Source organism: Anoplopoma fimbria, chromosome 8 (assembly GCF_027596085.1).
Source record: "Anoplopoma fimbria isolate UVic2021 breed Golden Eagle Sablefish chromosome 8, Afim_UVic_2022, whole genome shotgun sequence".
In the NCBI taxonomy this organism is placed as follows: domain Eukaryota; kingdom Metazoa; phylum Chordata; class Actinopteri; order Perciformes; family Anoplopomatidae; genus Anoplopoma; species Anoplopoma fimbria.
In genome coordinates this window covers 13,529,596-13,552,334 of record NC_072456.1, presented here as the reverse complement: position 1 = coordinate 13,552,334, position 22,739 = coordinate 13,529,596, and the positions used below count along the sequence as shown (strand labels likewise).

Here is a 22,739-nt window from a genome sequence, read left to right as displayed (position 1 = left end):
ACACACACACACACACACACACACACACACACACACAAGTAGCCTTCACTCTGTGTTAATATTTTTGATAAACAATTTTATTTTATTTTTGCTGCTCGGTGTTCTCAAATAATTTCTTAAAGAGAAATATATATATTTTATTTCTAAATAAAAATGTTCTTTAATAGATGTCTAAACCTTTAGTTTATCTTCTGTCAATAATCCATGTAATTTGAGTGTGTTTTAATAGGTTGATTGTTTTTCACAGTGTGTCCAAATAATCATCCATGCTTTGTTGATGAGGTAAGCTATTTTATGCATTTCCCATTCATTTAATTGCATAGTGATTGCAGATATGAAGTGATAAAATCATACAGTAGACAAAGAAACTGATATGATCTGCTATGTTCCACTGCAGTGTGGCCTGCCCATGCAGAGAGGCAAATGTCTGGAGTGTGGCCAGGAGATTGGAGGGGACAATCATTTAGCCGTGTCTGGATTCAGACAAATTCAGCTGCAGCAGTGAGTGTCAAACAGGATCTTTGGGTGGGAAATGATAGTTGGGGGGGTCATTCAAAGTATTGATTTGTTGTGGGCAAAAGAGCATGGCCTCAAAGATAAACTTTTAGTTTTGTTTTATGGTTGTTTAAGTACTGGCAAAGTACATGCAAATCTTAAAATATAAGTGACCACCCAACAAAAAAAGGATCAATCAATATTTTTATATTTATGTTTTTTAGGTAGAAAAATGTCACCAGCTGCCAACATTTCCAGTGTTGTGTAATTACTCCAGACTCCATAAATACTGATTTCCTTTATTTAACCCTTTTTTGAATGTAGTTATAATATCAAATGTCATGCCCATTAACATTCAACAACTCCCTACTACTAACTGACTGATGCTGTAATCTGCTGTTTTAGGGATTGCACAAAGCCTGGCCACATCCTAGGAGACCCTGCCCAGGGAAACAACCCAGACACCAAAAACATGTCCCTGAGTCCCTTCACTCTGGTCAGGCTGGTTACACATTTGGCCATGTTGGTGGGAGGAGCCTCAGAGAAGTCACAGGTGAGCAGATGAAGAGTTACTCTCAAAATGAGATGACACCACTTTGAAAATATACATCAGCAATCACTGTGTAGTAGCACTTTCTTAGCTCTATGTAACTTTGTTGGATTGTATGTGCCAACATTATTGACATTGTGTGTATCTGAGATAATGATCTCTCTGACTTAGACGTTGTGCACCACTTTTTGTTCCTTCAGTTTGTCCAGCACATCATCCAGCCGCCTGTGGAGGATGTATGTTTGTTTCTCAATCTGCACATAATAAAGGATCTGGATCAGCTGTCACAGGCACTGGGAAGTGGAGCTGACGACACTGTTACAACTGTCCACTTGGTGCTCAGATCCCTGCAAGAGCTAGTGCAGGCCAGTCCCTGTAAGCCCACCACCAGTCACTCACTGTACCTGTTTGTCAGCTTCTATTACCACATTCCATGTGTCTAATTCATGAAAAAGATGAGTCCCATCCAACACAGTGTGCTTGATGTTGTAGGATGACTTAAGACACACAGCTGTTCATGTTCCAATCTGTTTCAACAAGCTCCATACACTCATATCCATAAAGCGATAGTGCTGTTTGCGCATTAAGTCGGTCATATAATAAGCCTCTTATTCATTCTTACAACTTCACCATTTGAGGCATTCTTGCTTTTTCGGTACTTCCAAGATTTTTGTCAGTCCCCTGTCAATATGTACATATTTTGTCAAACACGTTATAGAGGACATGAGAACACATTGAGAAGTACTGATACTGTCTCCTAAACAAAAACATAGACACACAACCTAAACAAATGATAAGATTGTTGAGCTTTAATTTTCTAAATATGTAGGATGTGCATATAAAACTGTATTTGTATGAAAGGATTGTAATGATTCTAAAAGTTTCTGTTCATGTTTACATATTTAAAGGGGTAGATATTAGTACAGTATAAAGTGTATTTTACAAAATTTCTTGTTTGAATTTTACTAGCTGGGATTGATCCTTGCCTAACTACCAAAGCATCCAGAAACACCTGGGAGACTACTGTGGCTGCAGATATTATGACGCCTCAGTTGAGGGTATGATCTTTTCCCATTTTACATTGTCCTCTTCCTCATATGAGTGACGATGAAGCTTTTATATTTGAAAATGGGCAGTTTGACTCATACATATGATTTATTGCCATGTATCCACTCAGTCATTAATGTCAATATGAGAATAATTTTATTATAAGCAAATTGTATTCTAGTTATTTAATTATGTTTAATATTAATACAAATATGTATGGTATAATGATATCTATATATCTCTCCCTTCACTACTACCAATATTTTGTCTCTAGGATCTTGACCAACTCCTGCAGGAAGCAAAGGGCAGCATCAGGACTGACTCCCGTGTGTCCTCCAACTTCATAATGAGGACGACCTTCGGTGATGATTGTACCTTCCTGACCTCGCTGCCGCAGGGCTCTCCGGTCCACAGCTCGGCGGTGTGGAGCTGCAGGGAGAGGTTCTCATTGCTCAGCCTCACTCACATTGTACAGCAGTTTGACCAAAAGGAGGAGCTGCCTCTTCTCTGGAGGTTCCTGCAGAAGGTGAATGTCTCTGAGACGTAAAGCTTTGTGACAAAATTGAATTGAATCGAAAATGGATTTGAATTCACCTTTCCAACCAACAGTTTGGTCCAGAGCAAGAAATCTTGACAACTACTAGCCAGATTGTTATAAAAAAAATGGTGTAGATTCTCTTTTCCAAATGATGAGGCGTATTTTCATTTTTGACCTCCAGACCTTTGATCTAGGGCCACCAGTATTTCAAAGTTTCCACTTCACCACAAAATTAAAATCTGATAAGTGGATTCATTTTTGTTACATCATCAGATTATGAATAGTCTTGCTCCTGAGGGGATACACCCTTCTTATTATAACAGCGCTGCAGCCTATGCTCTTCCCCCATTTTACATTTGTATCCCCATTACTGAAAATAGATTTTCCCAAAAAAGGGAAGTAATTAAAAGAACATTTCTTTATTTGTGTGATTGAAATGTGGAGGCATTCCCAGGTATGTTTCAAAGCAAAGAACATTTTTATAAAAATCTAAAATTAAAAATGACTTCATCTCAACTAGTAATTGATCAGCAAAATTCAAAATGGACCAGAGATGTATTATGGTAATTTATCTTAAAAACTATACATGCATCATATGGTTATGAGACATGATTACCATCTGATTAATTAGTGTTTTTATTCTTCAGGAGAAAGACTTTCAGCAGATTAAGCTCCTTCCAGACATCCTTATCCTGCAGAAACGCTTGGTGAGAAAGTTCCAGAACGCAACGGACCAGATAGTGGGCTCAATCAGGGAGTTCATTGAGAAGCAAACAGGTACAGCTACAATATCTCTACACTTTAGCCTTGTTTGTTCTCAAAGTGTCTAATTGGATGGCTCTTAAGGCATAGGTTACAGGACAGAAAACAGATGACATTTTACACATTTATTTTCTCTTTTACTCTTTCTATTTTAAGTCTTACAAACTATGTACATGTTTTAAACATTTTTTGTTTCAGAAATGAGGATGTGGTATGAGAAACACATTGACATCTTCCTGAAAACATGGAATCTGCTCAGAGTGTCTGTAGCCAGCAGTAAGTAAAGCACTTATCCTCTTGGTCTCCTTAAAAATGTACAGATGGGGGCAGTCACAAGAGTGCGTTTACATCTTTCCTTGTACTTTCCTTTATTTTGAACTTCACTGGTTTCAAAGTGATTTCTTTGAAAAAGAGCCGTAATAGTTTATTTGGTGTAACATTAACTGAACAAACAACCTGCATTTAATACATACTTACTGTTTTATTGGACATAAGGAATCATTTGAATGTCCTTTACAACTTACAGGTGAATTGAAGATCCCAGATGAATTTTGCAGTGAGGATTTGAACTTGAACAGCGATCTGCAGTACCTTCTGCCCCGGCGGCAGGGTCCAGGCCTGTGTTCCACAGGGCTGGTCAGCTACTTGGTGGCACTACACAATGAGCTGGTGAACGCTGTGGATAGCCACACAGGAGACGACAGCAGGTACAAAAATGGCTAGAAAAGAGAAGCTTGTTGTCCAACAAATAGAAGATGATGTTTATGTTTGATGCAAAATGAAGTTTTAACAGTGCTGTAATAATCACGTCTGCAATTGTTCCTCCTGTTCATATTCCCCATTAAAAGCTTCCTTTTTATGGCACTCTCAATGCAAGTGATGAGGTACAAAATCCACAATCCTGATTGTTTGTAAAAACATATTCAAAAGTTTATCTCAGGTAATTGAGAATTCAGCAGTCTGAGTTTGACAGACCCTAGGCCTATCTTTGAAAACGCCTGCCCTTGAAAAGGCCTAATGTGAATTTGATAAAAGCACTACAAAATCAACACCGAAATGCACATGCAGACTTTTCAAACGACCGTAGTGAACAAACTGAATATGCACATCATAATGATCCTCAAACTTTGTCGACTGATAAAAAGGTATACATTTTTTAGTAGCACTAAGAAAGATATATTACGGACAACCAATTAAAACAAAACTTGTTTTTTCTATCCTAGAAGTTCAGAACAACTTTTAAACATAAAAAGTTTGAAAAAAGAAATGTCACTCCAGCACTCAAAAGTTCATTTTTGCATTGTGATGTCTGCAGCAGTTACAAGGTGACTGTGGCAGAGCTAACGGAGCAGCATGTCATACGCTATGACCTGGAGAAGGACCTGCTTCCTCTGGTTTTATCCAACTGCCAGTACAGTTTGGAACGTGGCCATGAGACAATATCACAATATGACCTACCCAGGATCCAGCAGCAAATCCTCACCCGCTTCCTACAGGGAAAACCCCTCATCACCCGCACAGTGAGTCCTAACACTCTGGATTCGTTTAAGTAAATGACAAGACCATAAATGAACACACACAAGCTTTACCAGCCATTTAGAGTCTATTGTTGCCTGGATTGTGCAAGGAACAGACTCCATCATGCCTTGTGCTACACAGAGTGATACATATCCTCCTGGTATAGTGGCATCATGTCAGGCTACAACAAACACACGTTTGTTTGACTTGCTTTGTTCTTGTCTGTCATATAGTTTTTTACTTGTGAACAAAACTAGATGGTTTAAATTTTGTTGCTGTTTTATCAACCAAGACATATTCAACAAGCAAATTGTAACTTTATTGTCAGTGTACCTGCTCTGTGTTGCATGACTTATTTTACAGTGTTATCTCTCTGTTTTACTTAACTCACTTTATTATCTGCTTTATTTTAGGGAATTCCTACTCTGGTCAACACACAAGAGAGAGACTATGAAACCATTTTCAAAGCTGTTAAAGGAAAAGTGCATCAGGTAAATTAATGACAATATATTTCGTTATGCAATTAGATTTCCTTAAATGTACTTCATCTTACATCTACCTAATAAAACACACAAATATATGATAGATGCATATAGGAAACGAAACCTACTAGGGTTGCAATTTAAGATTATTTTCATTAACAATAAAGCTATTTTGGTTATTTTCTGTCAATAAAGCATCAGAAAATAGTGAAAATGAGTTACCGTTAGGGTGTTCTGAGCAGTAGTTGGGGGAATTCTGTTATGAGGGGGGAACACTGAGGACGTAAAATCGCGAATCATTGCTCTCCACACACTATAGGAACATAACTGTAAGATAATATTCCATTTACAATGATAAAAAATAAAAGGGCAGCAATCATGTGACGAGCTGAAACCAGAGAATTGTTGTATCTGTATAAGGTTACAATCTAACATGCTAGATACTATTTTTTTACATTAACATAAAACTATTGCTCTTTCAAAGTGCTGCTCTTTTGTAATTAAAATAGTAAAAAACACCTAAGGGCTATGATTTGTTTTATTACATTGTGGATGAACATTTTGTAAAATGGCAGATATCTCATCTAGATAGTAGTTTATATGTAGATAGTTTAATGTTCAGTCAACTTTAACTTATAAAAGCGTCTGCTAAATGACTGTAAAAAGGTGACAGTGGTGACGTTTATATTATGGCTTCAGGCTTCATTCATACTTTGTTGATCCTTCAGGACTCTCTGTCCTCCCTGACCCGGAACGCCTTGTCCAGGGAGCTGGACGGCTACAACGAGGTGTGTGAGGCGCTCAAGATCACGGAGCTGCTCCTGGGTTTCCTCTCAATGACGGGTGGTGATCCAATGATGTCGTTGGTCACTTACCTCCAGGACATCCTGAGGATGGCCAACCACATCGATCGTCACATATTGCAGGTCAATGCATATTTAGCATCTTTGTCTGGAGTGTTTGTTAAGGTTTCCTAAAGCTGAAGGAAAGTTATTTCATGTTGGGGTAAACTGGTCCCATCACTGTTATCACATAAGTGAGGGATCTCTCAATATAAACAGGAGGATCGTTGACAGCAAGCAAAACCTGCTTCAGCTTTCATGTGGGCACCAGACTATTATTTAAGACAGAGATGAATAAGTAAAGCAATCCTCTGATGCATCATAACTACTTTTGGATTGTGAGTAAAGTAATTATTAACCACCATTACAGTTGGACAAAACAACTCTAAAAACCAACACCACTTCACTCTTACATGCAGTGTATTGCTCCACTAATCTAAACATTTACAAACACTACAGGCAATACGCAACATGTTATGTAGTTCCCCGTCTACACAAAAATACGGACATTTTAAACTATAAAGAATATATTAATTGCCGTTAATTAAATGATATCAACCATACAAATAAACAGAAGTTAATCTACTATGCTTTCCAAAAATAAATCTCATATTAATTATATCCTCTTAACCTTAAAAAAAAGAAAATAAACTGTAGGTGTAAGTTAATTTAGTCAAAAAATCCCAGTTGTTGTTGCTTTCAGGCTGTATGTAATGGACACTTTACTCTGCTGTGTTGTTTCTTCAGGCTCTGGGCAGATGCAACCTCAGACACTGTGTTTCTCTGTGGCAACTCCTCTCCTCCCTCAAATCTGAAAACATGCTGCGTCTCAAGAGGGTAGGTGTTGCTTTTGCTGCATTTTTGGGGCTGGTTAATTGTAAAACATGAGCAATGAATAGAAAAAGAAAAAAAATCAGATTATGCTATTATGTCCCATCACAATATTTCAGTGCACTACACTTGTTGGTCTAAGTATTGTTTTCAGTTATTTATTTATTCATTCATTCTTTTGGCTCATTTCACTGTATACTTCAAAACAAAAATGTTTGTAGTTAGTTGGAATATGCACTGTGATTTAACATATACATATTTAAAATACCTCACTTCATGTTTCTATAAAAAGGAGCCCTTTTCTGGGTATCCAGCTGAGTACCTGATGCCGCTGACTGAGGAGGAAAAGATTGAGCTGAAAGGCTTCGTGTCCAGGGGAAAAGTGGACCAATGGCTGCTTGAGATGCACGAGTTCCTCCTGTTGAGTCTGGGCCGCCCCAGGGCCGCCAACGACTACAATCCATCCTGGAGGTAAACCTGTCGAACAAAGTTATTTTCTTGTTGATGCAATTGTTTCCCCCTATAGCCCTGAAAAGAGATGTGGATTAAAAAGTGTGGCGCTTTAAGTGTGCACACTTTGTGAAACGTCAACCCTCCCTTACATTATTCCTGGAGATAACATACTGTGAAATATGCATTAATATGCCCCTCAAGTGTGGTCATCACTTACTCATTTAAGTCAGTTGTAGATTTAATGAAGTTATCAGGGACTTACTGGCTTCCGATAATCATTTTAGCTTGAGTGGGACAGGAGCTTGTTTTAATAATTCACATTATTTTTGTTCAGTTAATCTTGATAAACTTTGTCGCTTTGACATGAAGCTATAGACTAGAGAGAAAACTTTTGAAATTTCAGCAAATGTACAGTAAATAAAACATAAAAGAATGCAGTTAAATTAAAAAAACGACCATGACACTGAGTAAACGCTAGACTGTATGGTCTTAAAGGACGGGTGATTACGGTTCAGGTGGCTGATTGGTCAAGGGATAGGAAGCACAACGCAGAATTGGACAAGCTTCCCTCCACTCTAGCATCAACCATAACACTGGTGCTGAACTTTAATGTTGTTTATGTAATTGGTTAAGTTTCTGTTTTTAGCTTTCCTGTATAAAAACATGGTCCTCTTCACTACACTTCTTTTTCTCAGGGTAAAAGAGACGGTGTGTGCCTACATGGACCGTAAAGAAGTGGAGGTGCCTTCTTACGTGGAAGACCAGTTTCCTGAAAATCTGCTGCTGTCTCAGATTGTGGAGACGTGGAAATGTGCCGTCACGGCCAAACAGGACTGGATGATGGAGGGATGAACTGGACAATTTAAGAGAGTTTGATCAAATCAGGTTAATTGCTGATCATGCATTCTCAAAACCAAAGAAGTTTGATTATACTTTGTTCTTACTTGTTTCTGTTTTTACAGATTTTTCTGTGATAATTATGTATTAAAGACCAAAACAATACCTTAAGGCTGTTAAAACAATGAACTATACCAAAAATGATGGATCTTGATGAAACATTGGCTTGAATATAGAGTTTGTTTAGCGTTAACATGATCCAGCTGCTCATTTACTGCCTTTTGGAACTATATTAGCAATCATTTGAAGAATTACTGTCTGAGTCTCATTTGAGTCTCAGGACCTACTCAGGAAAATGTTTTAAGACTTTGATAAGCATATACTGTGCAACTGTTTTATATCATCAGTTTCAGAATTACAAATTTTACATTTTGGGCTAAATTTTTTGTTTTACTATTATAATTACGGTAGTGGATCTGCATGATGGACTATTAAAGAAAAAAATGATACTTCACATTTTATATTGGATTTTTCCTTCACATTAAAGAATATATAACTGATGGTTTGTGTGGAAATTGATTGTTTGTTTGATGATTTATCTGGTTTATGTTTGCTTGCTTATTTGCATCATGTTTGGGGTTATAGACTCTAGAAAATCACGATCGTAGTGAGTGACGACCGGGATGAAGCACTCTTCACTGAGTTTCCAGTTTCAGAAAATGGGAAGCAAATATTTCCGAGCTCTTTAAGTCTTAAAAATTGTAATAATGAAATAACTTTTTTGTTTTCTTTTTCAAATGAGAAATAAAATGTGTGTTAATAGGTAACAGACCCGAGTGGTATCCAAAATCTCCTTAGATACTGGCCGACGGCCATAAACCTAGATGTATCTGATTTCATGTAAAACTGTGAAAAGCAGAAGAAATCTGTACATGTTCATATTTTTATATTCCAATGATTATGAAATTTGGAACTGATTAAATTTGTATTACTAATCAATAAATCAATATACATGTGAACTCTGAGACATCATCCGTCATACTAGTATCTATTGTTCTGAGAGTAGGAGAACAGGTTTTTTTTTTGGGGGGGGGGGGTAAAATATTATGGTCACTTAATTAAACAAATGCATCCCTTAGTTCTAGGCTGATCAAAGAAAGAAACAATTGATCGGCTGGTCCAGTCTTAACACAATCATCTCTTTACTGTATGATCAATGACATTTTTATTTGTCCTTATTAGACAGCCTATTGTCAATGTAAACCATAACCACTCATACCAGTTGTTTTATTTACTTACAACACAAAATTAGTTAATCCTGGTTGTATATCAAGAATTATAATCTTGATATAATTTAAAGGACACACGGAGCGAATGAGTGAAGCAGTATCCAGATTGTTTTAACAGAACAAATAATAGACAAGAACAGTTCTAAATAAATACGACAGCTTTAACAAAAGTTGTTTTATTGTCATGTTCTCATGTAAATAAATTACATCTTCTTTTGTTGCAAAACTAAAATGAAATCCAACCAACATGACACACATTGGACTTATCCATTGCAGACTTAAGAATTTTTTTTTTCTGGAAATCGTAATGATCATAATGTGTTATCTTACAAATGCTTTAACAAAAGAGTACATTTTCAGGGACTGAATTCTCGTCCCCCCCAACTGCCGGTCGACAATGATCGGACCACACGGCACCGCAGACAAACTACAGAACGTCGCGAACAACACAAAAATAAAGAGCCAAGTTAAAAAAAATATTAATTGAACAGAAGATGGGGCTGGGCAGTTTCTTTACCGTGAAATCTACACCCAAAGAGACAAGTTGACAAAAAACAAAAAATAAAAACCTCACTCCAGTGTACCAACTGTTTTGGGAAAATACAATGTGATTTATCATACAAAATGTTATTGCGAAGTTGTAATAACACATTATAAATGCATACTAAAGACGGGGTCTGCTGTCAGCTCTGACTGATACACTGGTGTGTGGTCATACTAAAAATGTTAATACCAACTTACAGATGCTTAAAAAACAAAATTCAGTGCAAAAGCACAGTTTCTCTTAACGTCTCCCGTTGTGATTTCTGTGATGGTCAGTCCGGACAAAAACATCACAGCAGAAGGAGAGTTAATTTTATCTTCATGTTCTGAAGGAGAAATCGCTCTGAATAGCAAGATGTGTTGTTGAAGGTGTAATGTCGTCTGTCAGTGCTGGTTCTTCATTCCCTGAGGTTTGCCCTGTTTCTTATCCTGCTGCTGCAGCTGCAGCTGCTGCTGCTGGCCCCGACCAGGACCAGTCATTCCTCTGCCACGGCCGCCAAACAGACCTACAGACAGAAATATAAAGAGAAACGTCTGGTAATTTTGTCAACTGTGTGAGAGAGAATTACTGTTGAACCAATTGAGGAGCTGATGGTGGCGTTTCACAAACACAAAAATGAAATAATGAACCTATCTTACAACTGTTTTGAGCAAATCCCTTAATGCTCCTGAGAGAGTGTGGACTTTATAATAGCAGAGAAATTGGGAAACAACCAAAAACCGTCATGCCAAGACAGCAGGCACAAACAAATACATCTGCAGCAGCCTGTCTGATGAGCAGAGGGTGTTTCCACTCACCTCGGCCGGCTCCGGCTCCTCCTCCTCCTCCTCCTCCTCTTCCTTTGCCCTGCTGTTTGTTCTGCTGGGGGCCTCCACGTCCACGGCCCTTCGACACCACCTCCTCCTTCACCATGTCGATGATCTCATCGGGGATTCGCAGGTACTTGATGGTACTTCCTCTGATGTAGCACTCGGGCATCCTCCAGAACTTATCTCCATCCTGTTAAGAGTGGAGTGGGGGTGTCAGTGCAATCATATTATCACTTTTTGACAACAAATAGGTTTGTTTGGTCACGAAGGTGGGCACAGCAAGCTTCAGTCTACACCTTATCGGCCTGTAGAAGATCTATATGCTAGGTTGTGTTGTTTTTTTATTGTACGTTTTGATGGGAGTGATTGCCATTTTTCGGTGTCTATTATTTATTTCTTATGTCCCAAATTGTTTGCTTTATTATTTACAGTCCAAAAAACAAACAAAAAAAAGATCTTTAAAATGTGCACTTTGGAGTGATTGTTAAAAGCCTAGTTGTTTGTGGCCAAGTGATTATTGGCCACAAACAACTTGTTTTCATGCCCGTTACATTTTCAGATGGATTCACCTAATCGACGGCGGACTCTGCAGTCAACACTGACACCTACAGCCGAAACCTACATGTAAACACTGGACCACAGAGATGTCTACTTTTCCTTTCTTACAGAAAGCAGCAGTGAGACCAGAGCTCAGATTTACCCTTGAGGTGCAAATGACTTCTCTCAGGTTGATGTTCATCCAGTTGTCACAGCTCACCAGGTGACCGTTGTACGTCTCCCCGTTCTTCAGCTCCACCAGCTGAGGAGAGGAAGGACACAAAAAACAACAAGCTGCTTTAGAGCATTGACAACACAGTAGAGGATGGATGACAGAAGCTCAAGCGCATTTTTTCTCATGATATAAACCAAAAAAAACAAGACACAGCAAGTATCGGCTACACAGATTGTAAATGACAACAAAAGCAGAAATCAAACACATTGAACTTCAGCCACTTAAATTTGTAAGTTCAGAAAGAAGTTAGAATGGGATGTACAGTGCCTTTATAAAGTATTCACCCCGTTGGTGTTTTTTCATGTTTTGTAGCATTACAACAATTCAAATTAGAATTTTAATTGGCTTTTATTGAATTTATGTAGTGGACCTACACAAAATAATTAAATAACTGTAAAGTGGTGAGTGCGTTTGTTTTCACCCGCTTTGCCATTAAGCGTTTGAATTAAAATCAGGTGCTACTAATTACTTTAATTTTTTAGATTAGATTAGATTCAACTTTATTGTCATTGCACAGAGTACAAGTACTAGGACAACGAAATGCAGTTTTAGCATCTAACCAGAAGTGCAAAAAGAAGTAGTAAAGGTGCAGTGCAATGTGCTAGATAAATAACAAAGAAGAGTTCAGGGACCAAGATCAGGCTGGGGTTATAAAAAAAACCATCTGAAATATTAAAAATCCCCCAAATAACACCTAAGGAACTGGAAATCTACAGAACAAAGATTGTAGTAAATATGTCAAGTTGCTGCCCCATCTACAACGCTGACATAAGCTCCTTGGAAGAGTTCAGTATCTCCTCACCATGGGATGGTTCTGGGCAGTCTTCAGCAGAGATAGTGGAAGCTGCAAAATGAAAGGAAAACAGGTCACACTTATGAATCCAGCTGCCATGAACAGTATTCAGTTACCTGAGTAAACGTGACTGTGATTGGAGAAAGCATTGTTCCCCCGCTGGGCTTTTAGCGAAAGGGCTGCTGCTATTTTCAGCTTCTAGTGGTGTGTATAACTCTCCATTCTTTAGCTACAGGGTCGTTAGCTACTCGTTAGCACACGGAGCAGCACGTCGCGCAGCACTGCAGAGCTATTAGCACAGCTAGCGTTAGATAAGTAGCAAGCGTGCTACTTATCTAACAACTGTAATCGTTTTATCTTAACACCGCAGTTAAATACTTACCATTGTGAAATCAACTCTTTCGTATTTTAAGTCTCACTTGCTGTCTTGGCCCTTCACTGGCACGATTTGGATTTTAGCGATTCTTCTTCTTCTTCGTCTCCTGCTGATGACGTCCGGTTCTGTGGAGTGTACTTATGGCTGTGATATGAGGTGCTGCCCCCTACAGGCCAGAGGCAGTCACTGCGAAATAGTGCCATTAGCTTATATTGAGGCAGACCTTCCAAAAAACAGGATTCGTTTCTATTATCATGAAATTAAAGCTATAGTTAATAACTTTCCTTTAAATGTGCGTGCCGGAAATAATAAACAACAGAGCAACCATAAATGAGGGATATTATTACTCAATACTCTTTTTTGACTCATATGAAGTCATTCAGTTTTTTTTATTTATAGTGAAAATTACATTACATTACATTACAGTCATTTAGCAGATGCTTTTATCCAAAGCGACTTACAATAAGTGTATTCAACAAAGGTGTTCAAGAGAACTACTAGTCAGCAGAAGTCATAAGTGCATCTCCTTTCTTAAACAAGCAGCTAAGAGCATAAACCAGAGCAAAAGTACAGTGCAGAAACAAACTAATACGAATACAATAAGTGCAACAAACTAATACGAATACAATAAGTGCAACAAACTAATACGAATACAATAAGTGCTAATATTTTAAATGTTTCTGACAAAAGAAAAAAAAAGAAGTGGAAATCCTGAAAGGGTTCTTTGAAGCTTCATCTGAGTTGTTGGTAAATATTTCTGTTGTTATCTTTCTGTTCTTTTCTCATACTCTTTTTTTAATGTATTATTTTTCACAATATATTCTCTCTTTGTAAATAATTCTATTATTTTGTCTATATGTCATTCAGTGTGTGGTGCGTCGGATGTATTAATGTATCTGTTTTTGTTTTTAAATGCATTCCACACTTATTTATGTGTTCTTTACGTCACCTTGGCGTCCCATTGCCTACGTCATCACGTCACGTCTCACGCAGCCCGGAGCCAGCAGGGCCGGGGCTCGATCGGTGTCTGGCAGACGGAGCCTTCAGCTGTGGAGGGTACTGTCTCTCTCTACGGTCCTGGCTCAAAATAAAGACCGGAGGAAGGCGACGGATCCTCTGCAACAGGACGGGAGATGGATAACAGTAAACGGGCTGTGGTCGTTACAGGTTTGTCCTCTTTTTTTTTTTTTTTTCCCAGCCATTGTTGTCGTTTCTGTGTCGGCAAAACTGAACATTAGGGTGAAGTGGAGGAAAAGTTGTGTTGATGACAGCTGCTGGCGTCAATGGCGTCAGGCTCCCACCGCTGCACTCCGCTCAATGTGTTCACAGTTGAAACGTGTTGCTTGCAGTTGTAGTAACAACGTAATATCAGTGGTTTTCTGGTATTTTTCTTTATATTTATATTTATAAACGCTACTGACAAACTAGGGGAAATGATCTTTGTGTTGTTTACTGTCTTTCTTCAAAGGCCACATCAAACAAATTAATCTAGACCTGTTCCCCTAAGCATTAATAAATATACATCAACATCTTTCAGTTGAAATGTAATGCATCTTGCATTGGTGTTGTTCTTTGTGAAACACGGTAATAATGCTAGAGATGTGGCCGTCATTCATGGAAACGATAGTGAAATCAAAGTCTCTCAAACACTAGTTTATGGTGAACATCATCACGATTTTTGTAGAATTCATATAGAATATCTTAGATTATCTTAGGGAGGTGTTTTGTTGTGATAGTTTTTTTTTTTATCATTTTCAACGTTTTGAGTGTTTCTTCTGCATGGCTTTGTATTATGAGTTTCACAACAGTTGGACTTCTTCTCAACATCAGGCCTCTGTCCAGACATGGTACCATTGCATAGCTGGGCAAAGTAGTTAAAAGTAAATAACGTTATAACCATCCAGTGATTGTTTTCCAGTATTTGTCTTTCTACTTTACTTAGTACTTTACGTACTTTAATCACATTACTTTGCATTGTGATATGAAACTCTGCTATTTACAGCTGCTTCCCACTAAGGAAGGAACTCATGGAAGCTGCCTTGCATGTTTCATTTTAGAATAAAAACACATTGCATCACTATTAATTAAATAAGAAAAACAAGATTGATTGTAACTTCACTTTCAGCAACTTGTATATAATATTTTCTAACTGCGCAAACTAAAGTCTTGAACACTGAATCTGTGGAGGATAACAGAAGCAGGGACTTTTCAGACACAAAGGGGTGCAGAAGCTTGCAGTCCCAGCTGATAGGAGATGTGTAGATTGCCTGGGAACAGCGCCTGCACAATAGCAGGCTGGCTGGCAGCTGCCGGCCCCTGACTCCGCTCCCTTTCAGCAGCCTGTCAGACAGACTGATCCCCCTCCACCCAACCCCCAGGGACCCACTGACCCTTGGAAGGGTGGTGGACGGGGATCAGGTATAGATCCCTACATAAACAAGCCTGAGTGAATATCCATTGGCTGCTGCTGCAATTTTATATAGAGTGATGCATAGAGGGACTTTTAGTGATAGTGATTGATTTTAATTTAGTAATTCAAGGAAAGCAGCATGCTGCAGCACTAGACATTTAAATTTGTTTCATAGGAGTGTTTGTTTTCTGAAATCAAGTATTTTTGGAAGGCTCAAGTCTGTATACTGTTAACAGTTTACATTAGGTGTCTGTTTCTCCAGAATTCAATGTTTTTCCCTTGTTTTTTGTTCATTTTCAAAATGTGTTTTGCAGGTTTTGGGCCATTTGGCGAGCACACGGTCAACGCCAGCTGGGTAGCAGTACAGGTGTGTTTTACCCTTCTATTGCTGTTTTAATGTACATATTTATTATGTCTGTGGTGTTAGCATGAGCAGGTTCTTTGTTTAAAATCAGACTGTAGTAACTCCCTATTTTGCTTTTTTTCATGTTGTTAAACAAATCCTTAAGCTTTTCCAAAATGCTTTATATTTATTCTCAACAAAAAAAAACATCATTAATGATTACCTATAAAATATGGCACACTAATAAAGCACATCATATTTTAAGCCACGATTTGACAGTCTGCCAATAGTCCTCATGTTAAGTGTTAGTAAATATAATAAAATAAGAGCAAGTGTGACTTTGTTGTTGGCGTTTACATGATGCTCTGGTAGTTACCGGCCGGCTCCACATCGGGCAGCAGCGTGTCGGACACTCTCTGTGTCCTGCTGGGGAAACTGCATGTGGGGGATGACGATGGTTGTCAGGGTGTCTAGACGGACTTGATAAGGATATTAAAGGCAAACAAAAGGCGGCTTTGTGGCGGGGTCACAGACGTGGTCAAACAAGCCTCAGTTCTATACAAGTGGGGGTCAGTGTCCGGGGCTACTTGTCCTGCAGGGGACTGGGGGAGGTGTCTGTCCACTGGCTGTGAATTTGACAAATGATCTTACTATTAATATGTATGATTTTATCTTTTATTTATTTCTTTTTTTCTCATACAATTTATGAAGACGGTTGAGATTTTGAGTTACATTTTTTTCTGTTTTTCTTTATACATTTTATAAAAAGATATGTGTAAAATGTAATGTTATTTGGAAAGGACAACAAAAATGAGAGACACCTGTCCTCTAAGAAAAAGCAAAAAAAGCACTATTATGTTTAACATAAACACTTGCCATGGATCATTAGCATTGATCCTGAAGCGTTGTTTTTTTACCAATCCAAATCAGTTTGCCTTAGTACTTTTGTGCATAGCAAAAAACAAGAACTATGTATCTAAAATAGAAATTTATAATGGAAAAAAAAACTGTGAAAAGAGCAGTATAGTGTAAAACCAAAGGTAATCCAACTATTTGGATTACCAGGACACTCTTGTAAAGGAGATTTTTAATCTCAATGAGGCTTTTCCTGGTTAAATACATTTTAAATAAAAAAATTATATTACTTTAACGGGTCCGTAACACGTGTGTTATCTAAACTAGAAGGTCCACCTTCTACCTTTCTTATAATCACCTTCACCACTGTAACATGTTTGGGATAAAACCATCTGATCTAGGATGCAAGAAAGTATTTTAGGTTTTATGTTTTTGTTTGTCCTGACAGGAACTGAAGAAGCTCGGACTGGGCGGTGAAGTGGACTTGCATGTATCTGAGGTTCCTGTAGAGTACCAGACCGTCCAGAGTTTGGTTCCTTCATTATGGAAGAAGTATCATCCACTGGTAAGAAGAGAACGTGGTGTGACCTCTCCACTTTATTCTGCTTTTTAAAGGTGAAATACAGGAACTCGTGTCTTCCTCAGTTCCAGGTTAGGTGTGATTTTAATCACAGGTTTCAGGTCTTGTGAAAAGGGAAATGTAAGTTATAATTGGATCTGCTAGGCTTAGGAGAACAATCAGCCGTTAGCAAATGTGTACAACACATGCTGTGTTAAATTAAATCACAAACTATTTTCAAATTATGCAACACATTACTGGCTTGAGTGTGGCTCTGACACAAGCTTGTTAAAATGTGAACACAAATGTAGAAGTCAGAGAGAACTGCCACATGTGTGTTGTGGTTAATGTGTGCTATGGGACAGTAATATTGATATTAATTCTGACTTTTCCAGTTGGTAGTTCATGTTGGAGTCTCAGGAATGGCCACCACCGTCACGTTGGAGAAGTGTGGCAAAAATCACGGATACAAGGGCCTCGACAACAGCAGCTTCTGTCCTGATTCGCAGTGTTGCATTGTGGGAGGCCCGGACTGTATTAACTCAGTTATTGACATGGAATCAGTCTGTAAGAGAGTGACCGCCTCGGGGCTGGGAGTAGCTGTGTCCGTCTCCAAAGACGCTGGAAGGTAAATATTAACAATTACATTTAGAATCAGCCTTTTGTTTTGCCTCCCACCTCTTGATCACATGCTTCAGCTGCTGAGGGTTAGAGACATGAAAACACAGTCACGTCACAAATCAGCCGTACATAATATTTACTAGGTGTAGTTAGTTTTACAATGTGCATTCAGTTTGACAGACAGCCGACGTAAAACCGTGTGCAACAAAGTCTGGAGTAAAAGAAGGATGCTTCAAAGTAACAAAGCATCTATACATCTATACTAAGTGTGACATTGGCATTTCTTTACTAGATTTCCTTGTAGCTTATGCTGCGTTCAAGACAACTTGGAACTCAAAGATTTCCAACCTCCTAGTATAAATGATTCAACGGAACCTACTTGTAACCCAAGGGAAAATACATCTACCCCGACTTCACAAAGAAGTAGTAGGATGACGTAACACAACAATGGAAGTGCACATTGTAAATAGTAAACCAACAACTAAAAGGTAATGTAGCGTAAATATGCCTGAGTGTAATTAAAGTAACACATTTAGTCATATAGTAAACTTGTTCTGTTTGTCAATTGATGTCATAATATTACGCCAACTTACTGGCTGGTTATTGTAAACAGTCTCTGAAAGTGATCTTCGCTGCACAAAAGTTATTTAGGAAAAAGTAAAAAATGCCCCAAACAGCGAAGTCTGCAGCTGAGAGTTTAATTGTATTTACACTTGCCAAGGAAACATCAGTTTACTGGCGGTCAGCCATGTTTTTATTTGTTTCGGTGTGGCGCTGTGCACCTTAAACGCTTGGCGGTTTCTAGCTTATCACAGATGCTGATGTATCTGTATACTGATATAAGGCCTTAGCGTGCGTTCATGTGTACAGCTAATCCATGTCGTAGGGATGCAGAGACTTACAGTCATTTGATGCTGTGCTTTCTTCCCTAACAGGTATTTATGTGATTTCACCTACTACACGTCTCTGTACATGAGCCACGGTCGCTCTGCCTTCGTCCATGTGCCTCCTCTTGGAAAGCCTTACAGCGGGGAGGACCTGGGCCGCGCGCTGCAGGCCATCATCCAGGAGATGCTGGAGCTTCTGGACCAGGCTGAAGAGAAAATCCACTGCCAGCAGCACTTCCACTAAGTGACCTCCAGACGCCAACCAGCCTCTCCAGCCCTCAACACACAAGAGAAATTGCACTTAACCACAAGTAGCCAAACTTTCTTTCTTCTTTTTTTGTTGTACTCACTTGGACAAAATGAAAACTTCAGAGTATCACGTTTCAAGCGTTTGTTTCTCTTTGTTTAAGGTTTTTGTTTCATGTTTTTCTAGCCCTGACTCAGTTTTGTTTTAATGTCTCCCGATGGTGAGAAGATATAATGGGAGTCTCAAGCCTAACTGTGCTGTTTCACACTTGATGTTGAATTGTTTCTTGAGTCCTTTTTCTTTATAAGAAGTTGTAATTTTGCCTTCTTTTACAAAGGTTATTTAAATCAGGGAACGGGTTGGTTCCAGCTCTGATTTCCCCCAATTTTGTTGGCCCAATTCTGACAAAACAACTCAAATCCACCCACTGAGATCTGGCCCCCAGGCTGTGCAATGTTATTTTACAGATCTCAAGTTCAGTCCTTATTTGTAGCGTTATTAGAATTGTTTTATGGCTGCACAGTTATTCAAGAAAATATTTGGCATTGTAATACCATAGTAATACCACAGCAATTTTAAGATTGAATGAAACTGTTCCCCCTGAGAGAGCTGTGTTTTGATGTTTAGTACTACACAGAATATGGCAGTACATATATTTTTTCTCTTGTTCATTTATAGACGAGTTACTCATTAAAAAAAAATCCTAAACTGTGTAGAATGCCTGCAATTTAATCAATTTTAAACAGTTTCTATCATTTAAAGGCCAAACTTGCAAAAAAAACAAGTATATATAGTGCTGTTTTTAATTCGTCGATTAAAGCTAAGCTTTTGGTTGTTCCCTTCATTTAATCAGATATAGCTGCTTATTTTACCTGAGGATTTGATTTGATGAAGTTGGACTGTATGTTCTGTCAGAGTTGGGCCTGGAATTTTATTTCTGTAGCACTTTCTTTATTTTGCTTTTAAATTTTGACTTAATCTGGAATATGGACAACAATTGTAGCCATGTGAATGCTTGCATTCAATATTTTTTATTTTCAGTCACTTTATACAGCTTTATATATGTATCTTTTCAGACATACACAAACTCATTTTTATCTTTTTTGCCCCACAAAAAATATAATGATGCATGTGAGGCATCCTGCTTTATAGGTGAGTTTTGCTTTATTTTCCTGACCTCTTAAACAAACATATTCAAACAATGTGTTTGTGATGGTGCTTCTCCCATGTGTGAATGTTCTGTTTTACGGCGTTTTTTATTGCATTGTCCTTTGTGGACCAGTGTTTCTGCAGCTGCTGAGTCGTCACAACAGCCCATGTCAACCAACACAGATTCAGTCGGTGTAGTTTAAGTTTTAGTGTTGCATGGCGTGCATTCTGCTTCAGCATCTTGTGTTTCCCCAGAAATATTAGTTGTCTGTTAAAACTGTCTCAGCTATTCTTAGGTAACTAACACTGTGGTCTCATGGCCTTTCACTGGGTTTTTAATCGAATGTTTTTCATCAGTTAAGCAAGTTTCCAGTGAGTTTGAGTAAATTGGTATTTCTTTTAGCAGTGCGTGTCATTTTAATGGTTTGTACCACAAACCTAGAGCACTGACCTGAACAGAACTGAACGGCTTCTCAGACCTAAATTTGTATCTACTGTGATTCAACTTAAATCTTGGTTGAGTGGTTTAAAAATCTCTAACGGACCTGTTGAAATGTAACACAGGTTATAATTATGAGTTTGCAGGTGCTGATATTTTACCGTGTGGCTTTGTGAGTGCTTTGTGAGTGCTGAGAAGTGAAAGGGATGTGGAGGAGCTGCCCCTAAAATGTCTACTCACAAAAGTGAAAGCCTCAAGTTTACATATGAGGTGACCTCTGACCCTGTGCCTTGATGTGGTTTATGTGTGTTAATGAAAAGGCCTTAAAATTACTCAAGGGTTCAGTTCAAAGATATATTACTGATGCGATCCAGTCAGATGTGTGGCTACCTCAAAAATACATTTTTATCCTTTTTATCTCGGTTTGTGCTCTGTTGTACAATAATGTTATGGCTCTGTGATTTATTGTGAGTTTTTCTGTTTAGGGAGAATCCTCTGAAAGGTGTCTTCTTCTGCTTCTGACATTAACAAAGCTCTGTTACAATAAGTAACCCTTTCTTTTAAAAGGAAATGCTTTGAAATAAAAAGGATTCCAAGTGACATCTTTGTGTTCAATATTACAACTCCTTTTTCCACTCCTCCTGAGTTAAATGTTTTAAAAGCATTAAGTAAGTAGAATTGACACAAACGGCCTATCAGAGATAACAGATGTTACTTTGAAGCACCACTATGTCAATAATTGGCCGGACATCTACAGTCGTGGAAGTAAAGTATTGCCTGTACATCAACACTATGCTATTTTAGCACTTAGTATGCCATAATGAAGATACCATAAGCTAACTGTTCAGGAGTAAGAGAAATTAATAAAGGTGTCAGCTCCCAGTTATAGGTAGCACATCACAGGGACTATAAAAGCAGCTTGTTTACACTCTATTCAACGCTCTTTTTCCACTTCCACCCAGAATTAAGAGATTTTGGTATCAATGCCATTGTAAAGTTCTGTTTAGATACTTTGCCAAAGTCCCAGTGTAATAAATAATGGCTGTATTATCCTGCATGCTTAGTAATACAGCCTTGTGGTGGTTACATACTGAAAACATGGTTAGATTTTCACACACATATGGGCTTAGCAAAAGCAATATTATTTTTCACATTGAATGATGTAGAAAAACATTTCTAAAAATGCCAATAGAAAGACACGATAAAAGCCGTCAATCTAGTAGGCTATTGATCCTGTTTTGTGTGAGGGTTAAAATATTTGGGGGATTTTCAAAATAAATATCTATTTACAGAGAGGGGGATACATACAACAGTTGTATGTCAGTATCCAATAGGTATTTCTCAGTGGTGGAAGTAGTGCTCAGATCTGTTAATTAAGTAAGAGTAGCAATACAACAGCACAGAAATACTCTAAGTAACAAAGTCATGCATTCAAAATACAGTAAAATAAGTATTATTATCATCCAAGGACAGAGGGTGTTGTACAGCCTGTAAAGCTCACTGAGGCAAATTTATGATTTGTAATATTGGGCTGTATGAATGAAATTGACTTGACTTGAACTTTAGAATCAAAATATACTTAGAGTACCTATAGTAAAAGTACTCATTATGGCACATTTCAGAATAATACATATTTATACCCTTTAATGTGTCAGCTGGTAAAGGTGGGGTTAATTTAAACATATTTATATACTGCCTGGTAACTTAATCAAGAAGTACTACCCTGAGCCTTCCACTTAGCACTTAGTTTGTTGCACTTATTGTATTCGTATTAGTTTGTTTCTGCACTGTACTTTTGCTCTGGTTTATGCTCTTAGATGCTTGTTTAAAAATAAGTATTATAAATGAGCAATTAAAAAAACAGTAAAGAATCCACAGTAACTGAAATATTATATATACAGACAGAAACTATTATAACTATTGTATTGCACAGTGTATTTGTATTGCAGAGTTCTGGTGACTAGTAGTTATCTTGAATACTTATGTTGAATACACTTATTGTAAGTCACTTTGGATAAAAGCATCTGCTAAATGACCGTAATGTAATGTAATCTATAGTAATACATTGTCATTTACAGTACCAGTCAACAGTGTGGACACACCTTCTCATTCAATGCTTTTTCTTTATTTTTATTTTTTTTCCCTACATTGTAGACTAATATTGAAGACATCCAAACTATGAAGGAACACATATGGAATTATGTGGTAAACAAACAAATGCTCAACAAACCAGAATATGTTTTATATTTTAGATTCTTCAAAGTAGTTGAATGAGAAGGTGTGTCCAAACT

The 22,739-nt window shown here is 38.0% G+C and overlaps 3 protein-coding genes across 3 annotated transcripts in view; 2 read left to right on the top strand and 1 right to left on the bottom strand.

Annotated features, from left to right (window-relative positions):
• The window catches only part of LOC129094106 (E3 ubiquitin-protein ligase rnf213-alpha-like), a 36,536-nt gene extending 27,240 nt beyond the window's left edge, over window positions 1–9,296 (top strand). The window contains exons 40-54 of the mRNA XM_054602135.1: window positions 248–282; window positions 398–501; window positions 901–1,048; window positions 1,246–1,420; window positions 2,015–2,103; window positions 2,367–2,618; window positions 3,278–3,407; window positions 3,591–3,668; window positions 3,919–4,099; window positions 4,708–4,912; window positions 5,324–5,401; window positions 6,121–6,318; window positions 6,982–7,071; window positions 7,358–7,536; window positions 8,214–9,296. Coding sequence (XP_054458110.1) covers window positions 248–282; window positions 398–501; window positions 901–1,048; window positions 1,246–1,420; window positions 2,015–2,103; window positions 2,367–2,618; window positions 3,278–3,407; window positions 3,591–3,668; window positions 3,919–4,099; window positions 4,708–4,912; window positions 5,324–5,401; window positions 6,121–6,318; window positions 6,982–7,071; window positions 7,358–7,536; window positions 8,214–8,370 — 2,099 coding nt within the window. The 3' untranslated portion in view covers window positions 8,371–9,296. The remainder of the gene's footprint in view (window positions 1–247; window positions 283–397; window positions 502–900; window positions 1,049–1,245; window positions 1,421–2,014; window positions 2,104–2,366; window positions 2,619–3,277; window positions 3,408–3,590; window positions 3,669–3,918; window positions 4,100–4,707; window positions 4,913–5,323; window positions 5,402–6,120; window positions 6,319–6,981; window positions 7,072–7,357; window positions 7,537–8,213) is intronic.
• A 490-nt stretch (window positions 9,297–9,786) lies between these two features.
• lsm4 (LSM4 homolog, U6 small nuclear RNA and mRNA degradation associated) lies at window positions 9,787–13,073 on the bottom strand. The gene is made up of 5 exons (XM_054603149.1): window positions 12,945–13,073; window positions 12,572–12,613; window positions 11,698–11,796; window positions 10,986–11,187; window positions 9,787–10,693 (listed from the first exon to the last, which is right to left on the bottom strand). The coding sequence occupies exons 1-5, from the start codon at window positions 12,945–12,947 to the stop codon at window positions 10,572–10,574; spliced, it is 468 nt and encodes a 155-aa protein (XP_054459124.1). The 5' UTR covers window positions 12,948–13,073; the 3' UTR covers window positions 9,787–10,571.
• Window positions 13,074–13,655: 582 nt separating this feature from the next.
• On the top strand, window positions 13,656–21,024 carry LOC129094556 (pyroglutamyl-peptidase 1-like). Its single transcript, XM_054602785.1, has 6 exons — window positions 13,656–13,685; window positions 13,932–14,105; window positions 15,663–15,715; window positions 16,995–17,111; window positions 17,501–17,733; window positions 18,662–21,024. Exons 2-6 carry the CDS (start codon window positions 14,072–14,074, stop codon window positions 18,855–18,857), a joined length of 633 nt encoding a protein of 210 aa, XP_054458760.1. The 5' UTR covers window positions 13,656–13,685; window positions 13,932–14,071; the 3' UTR covers window positions 18,858–21,024.
• Window positions 21,025–22,739: the final 1,715 nt, after the last annotated feature.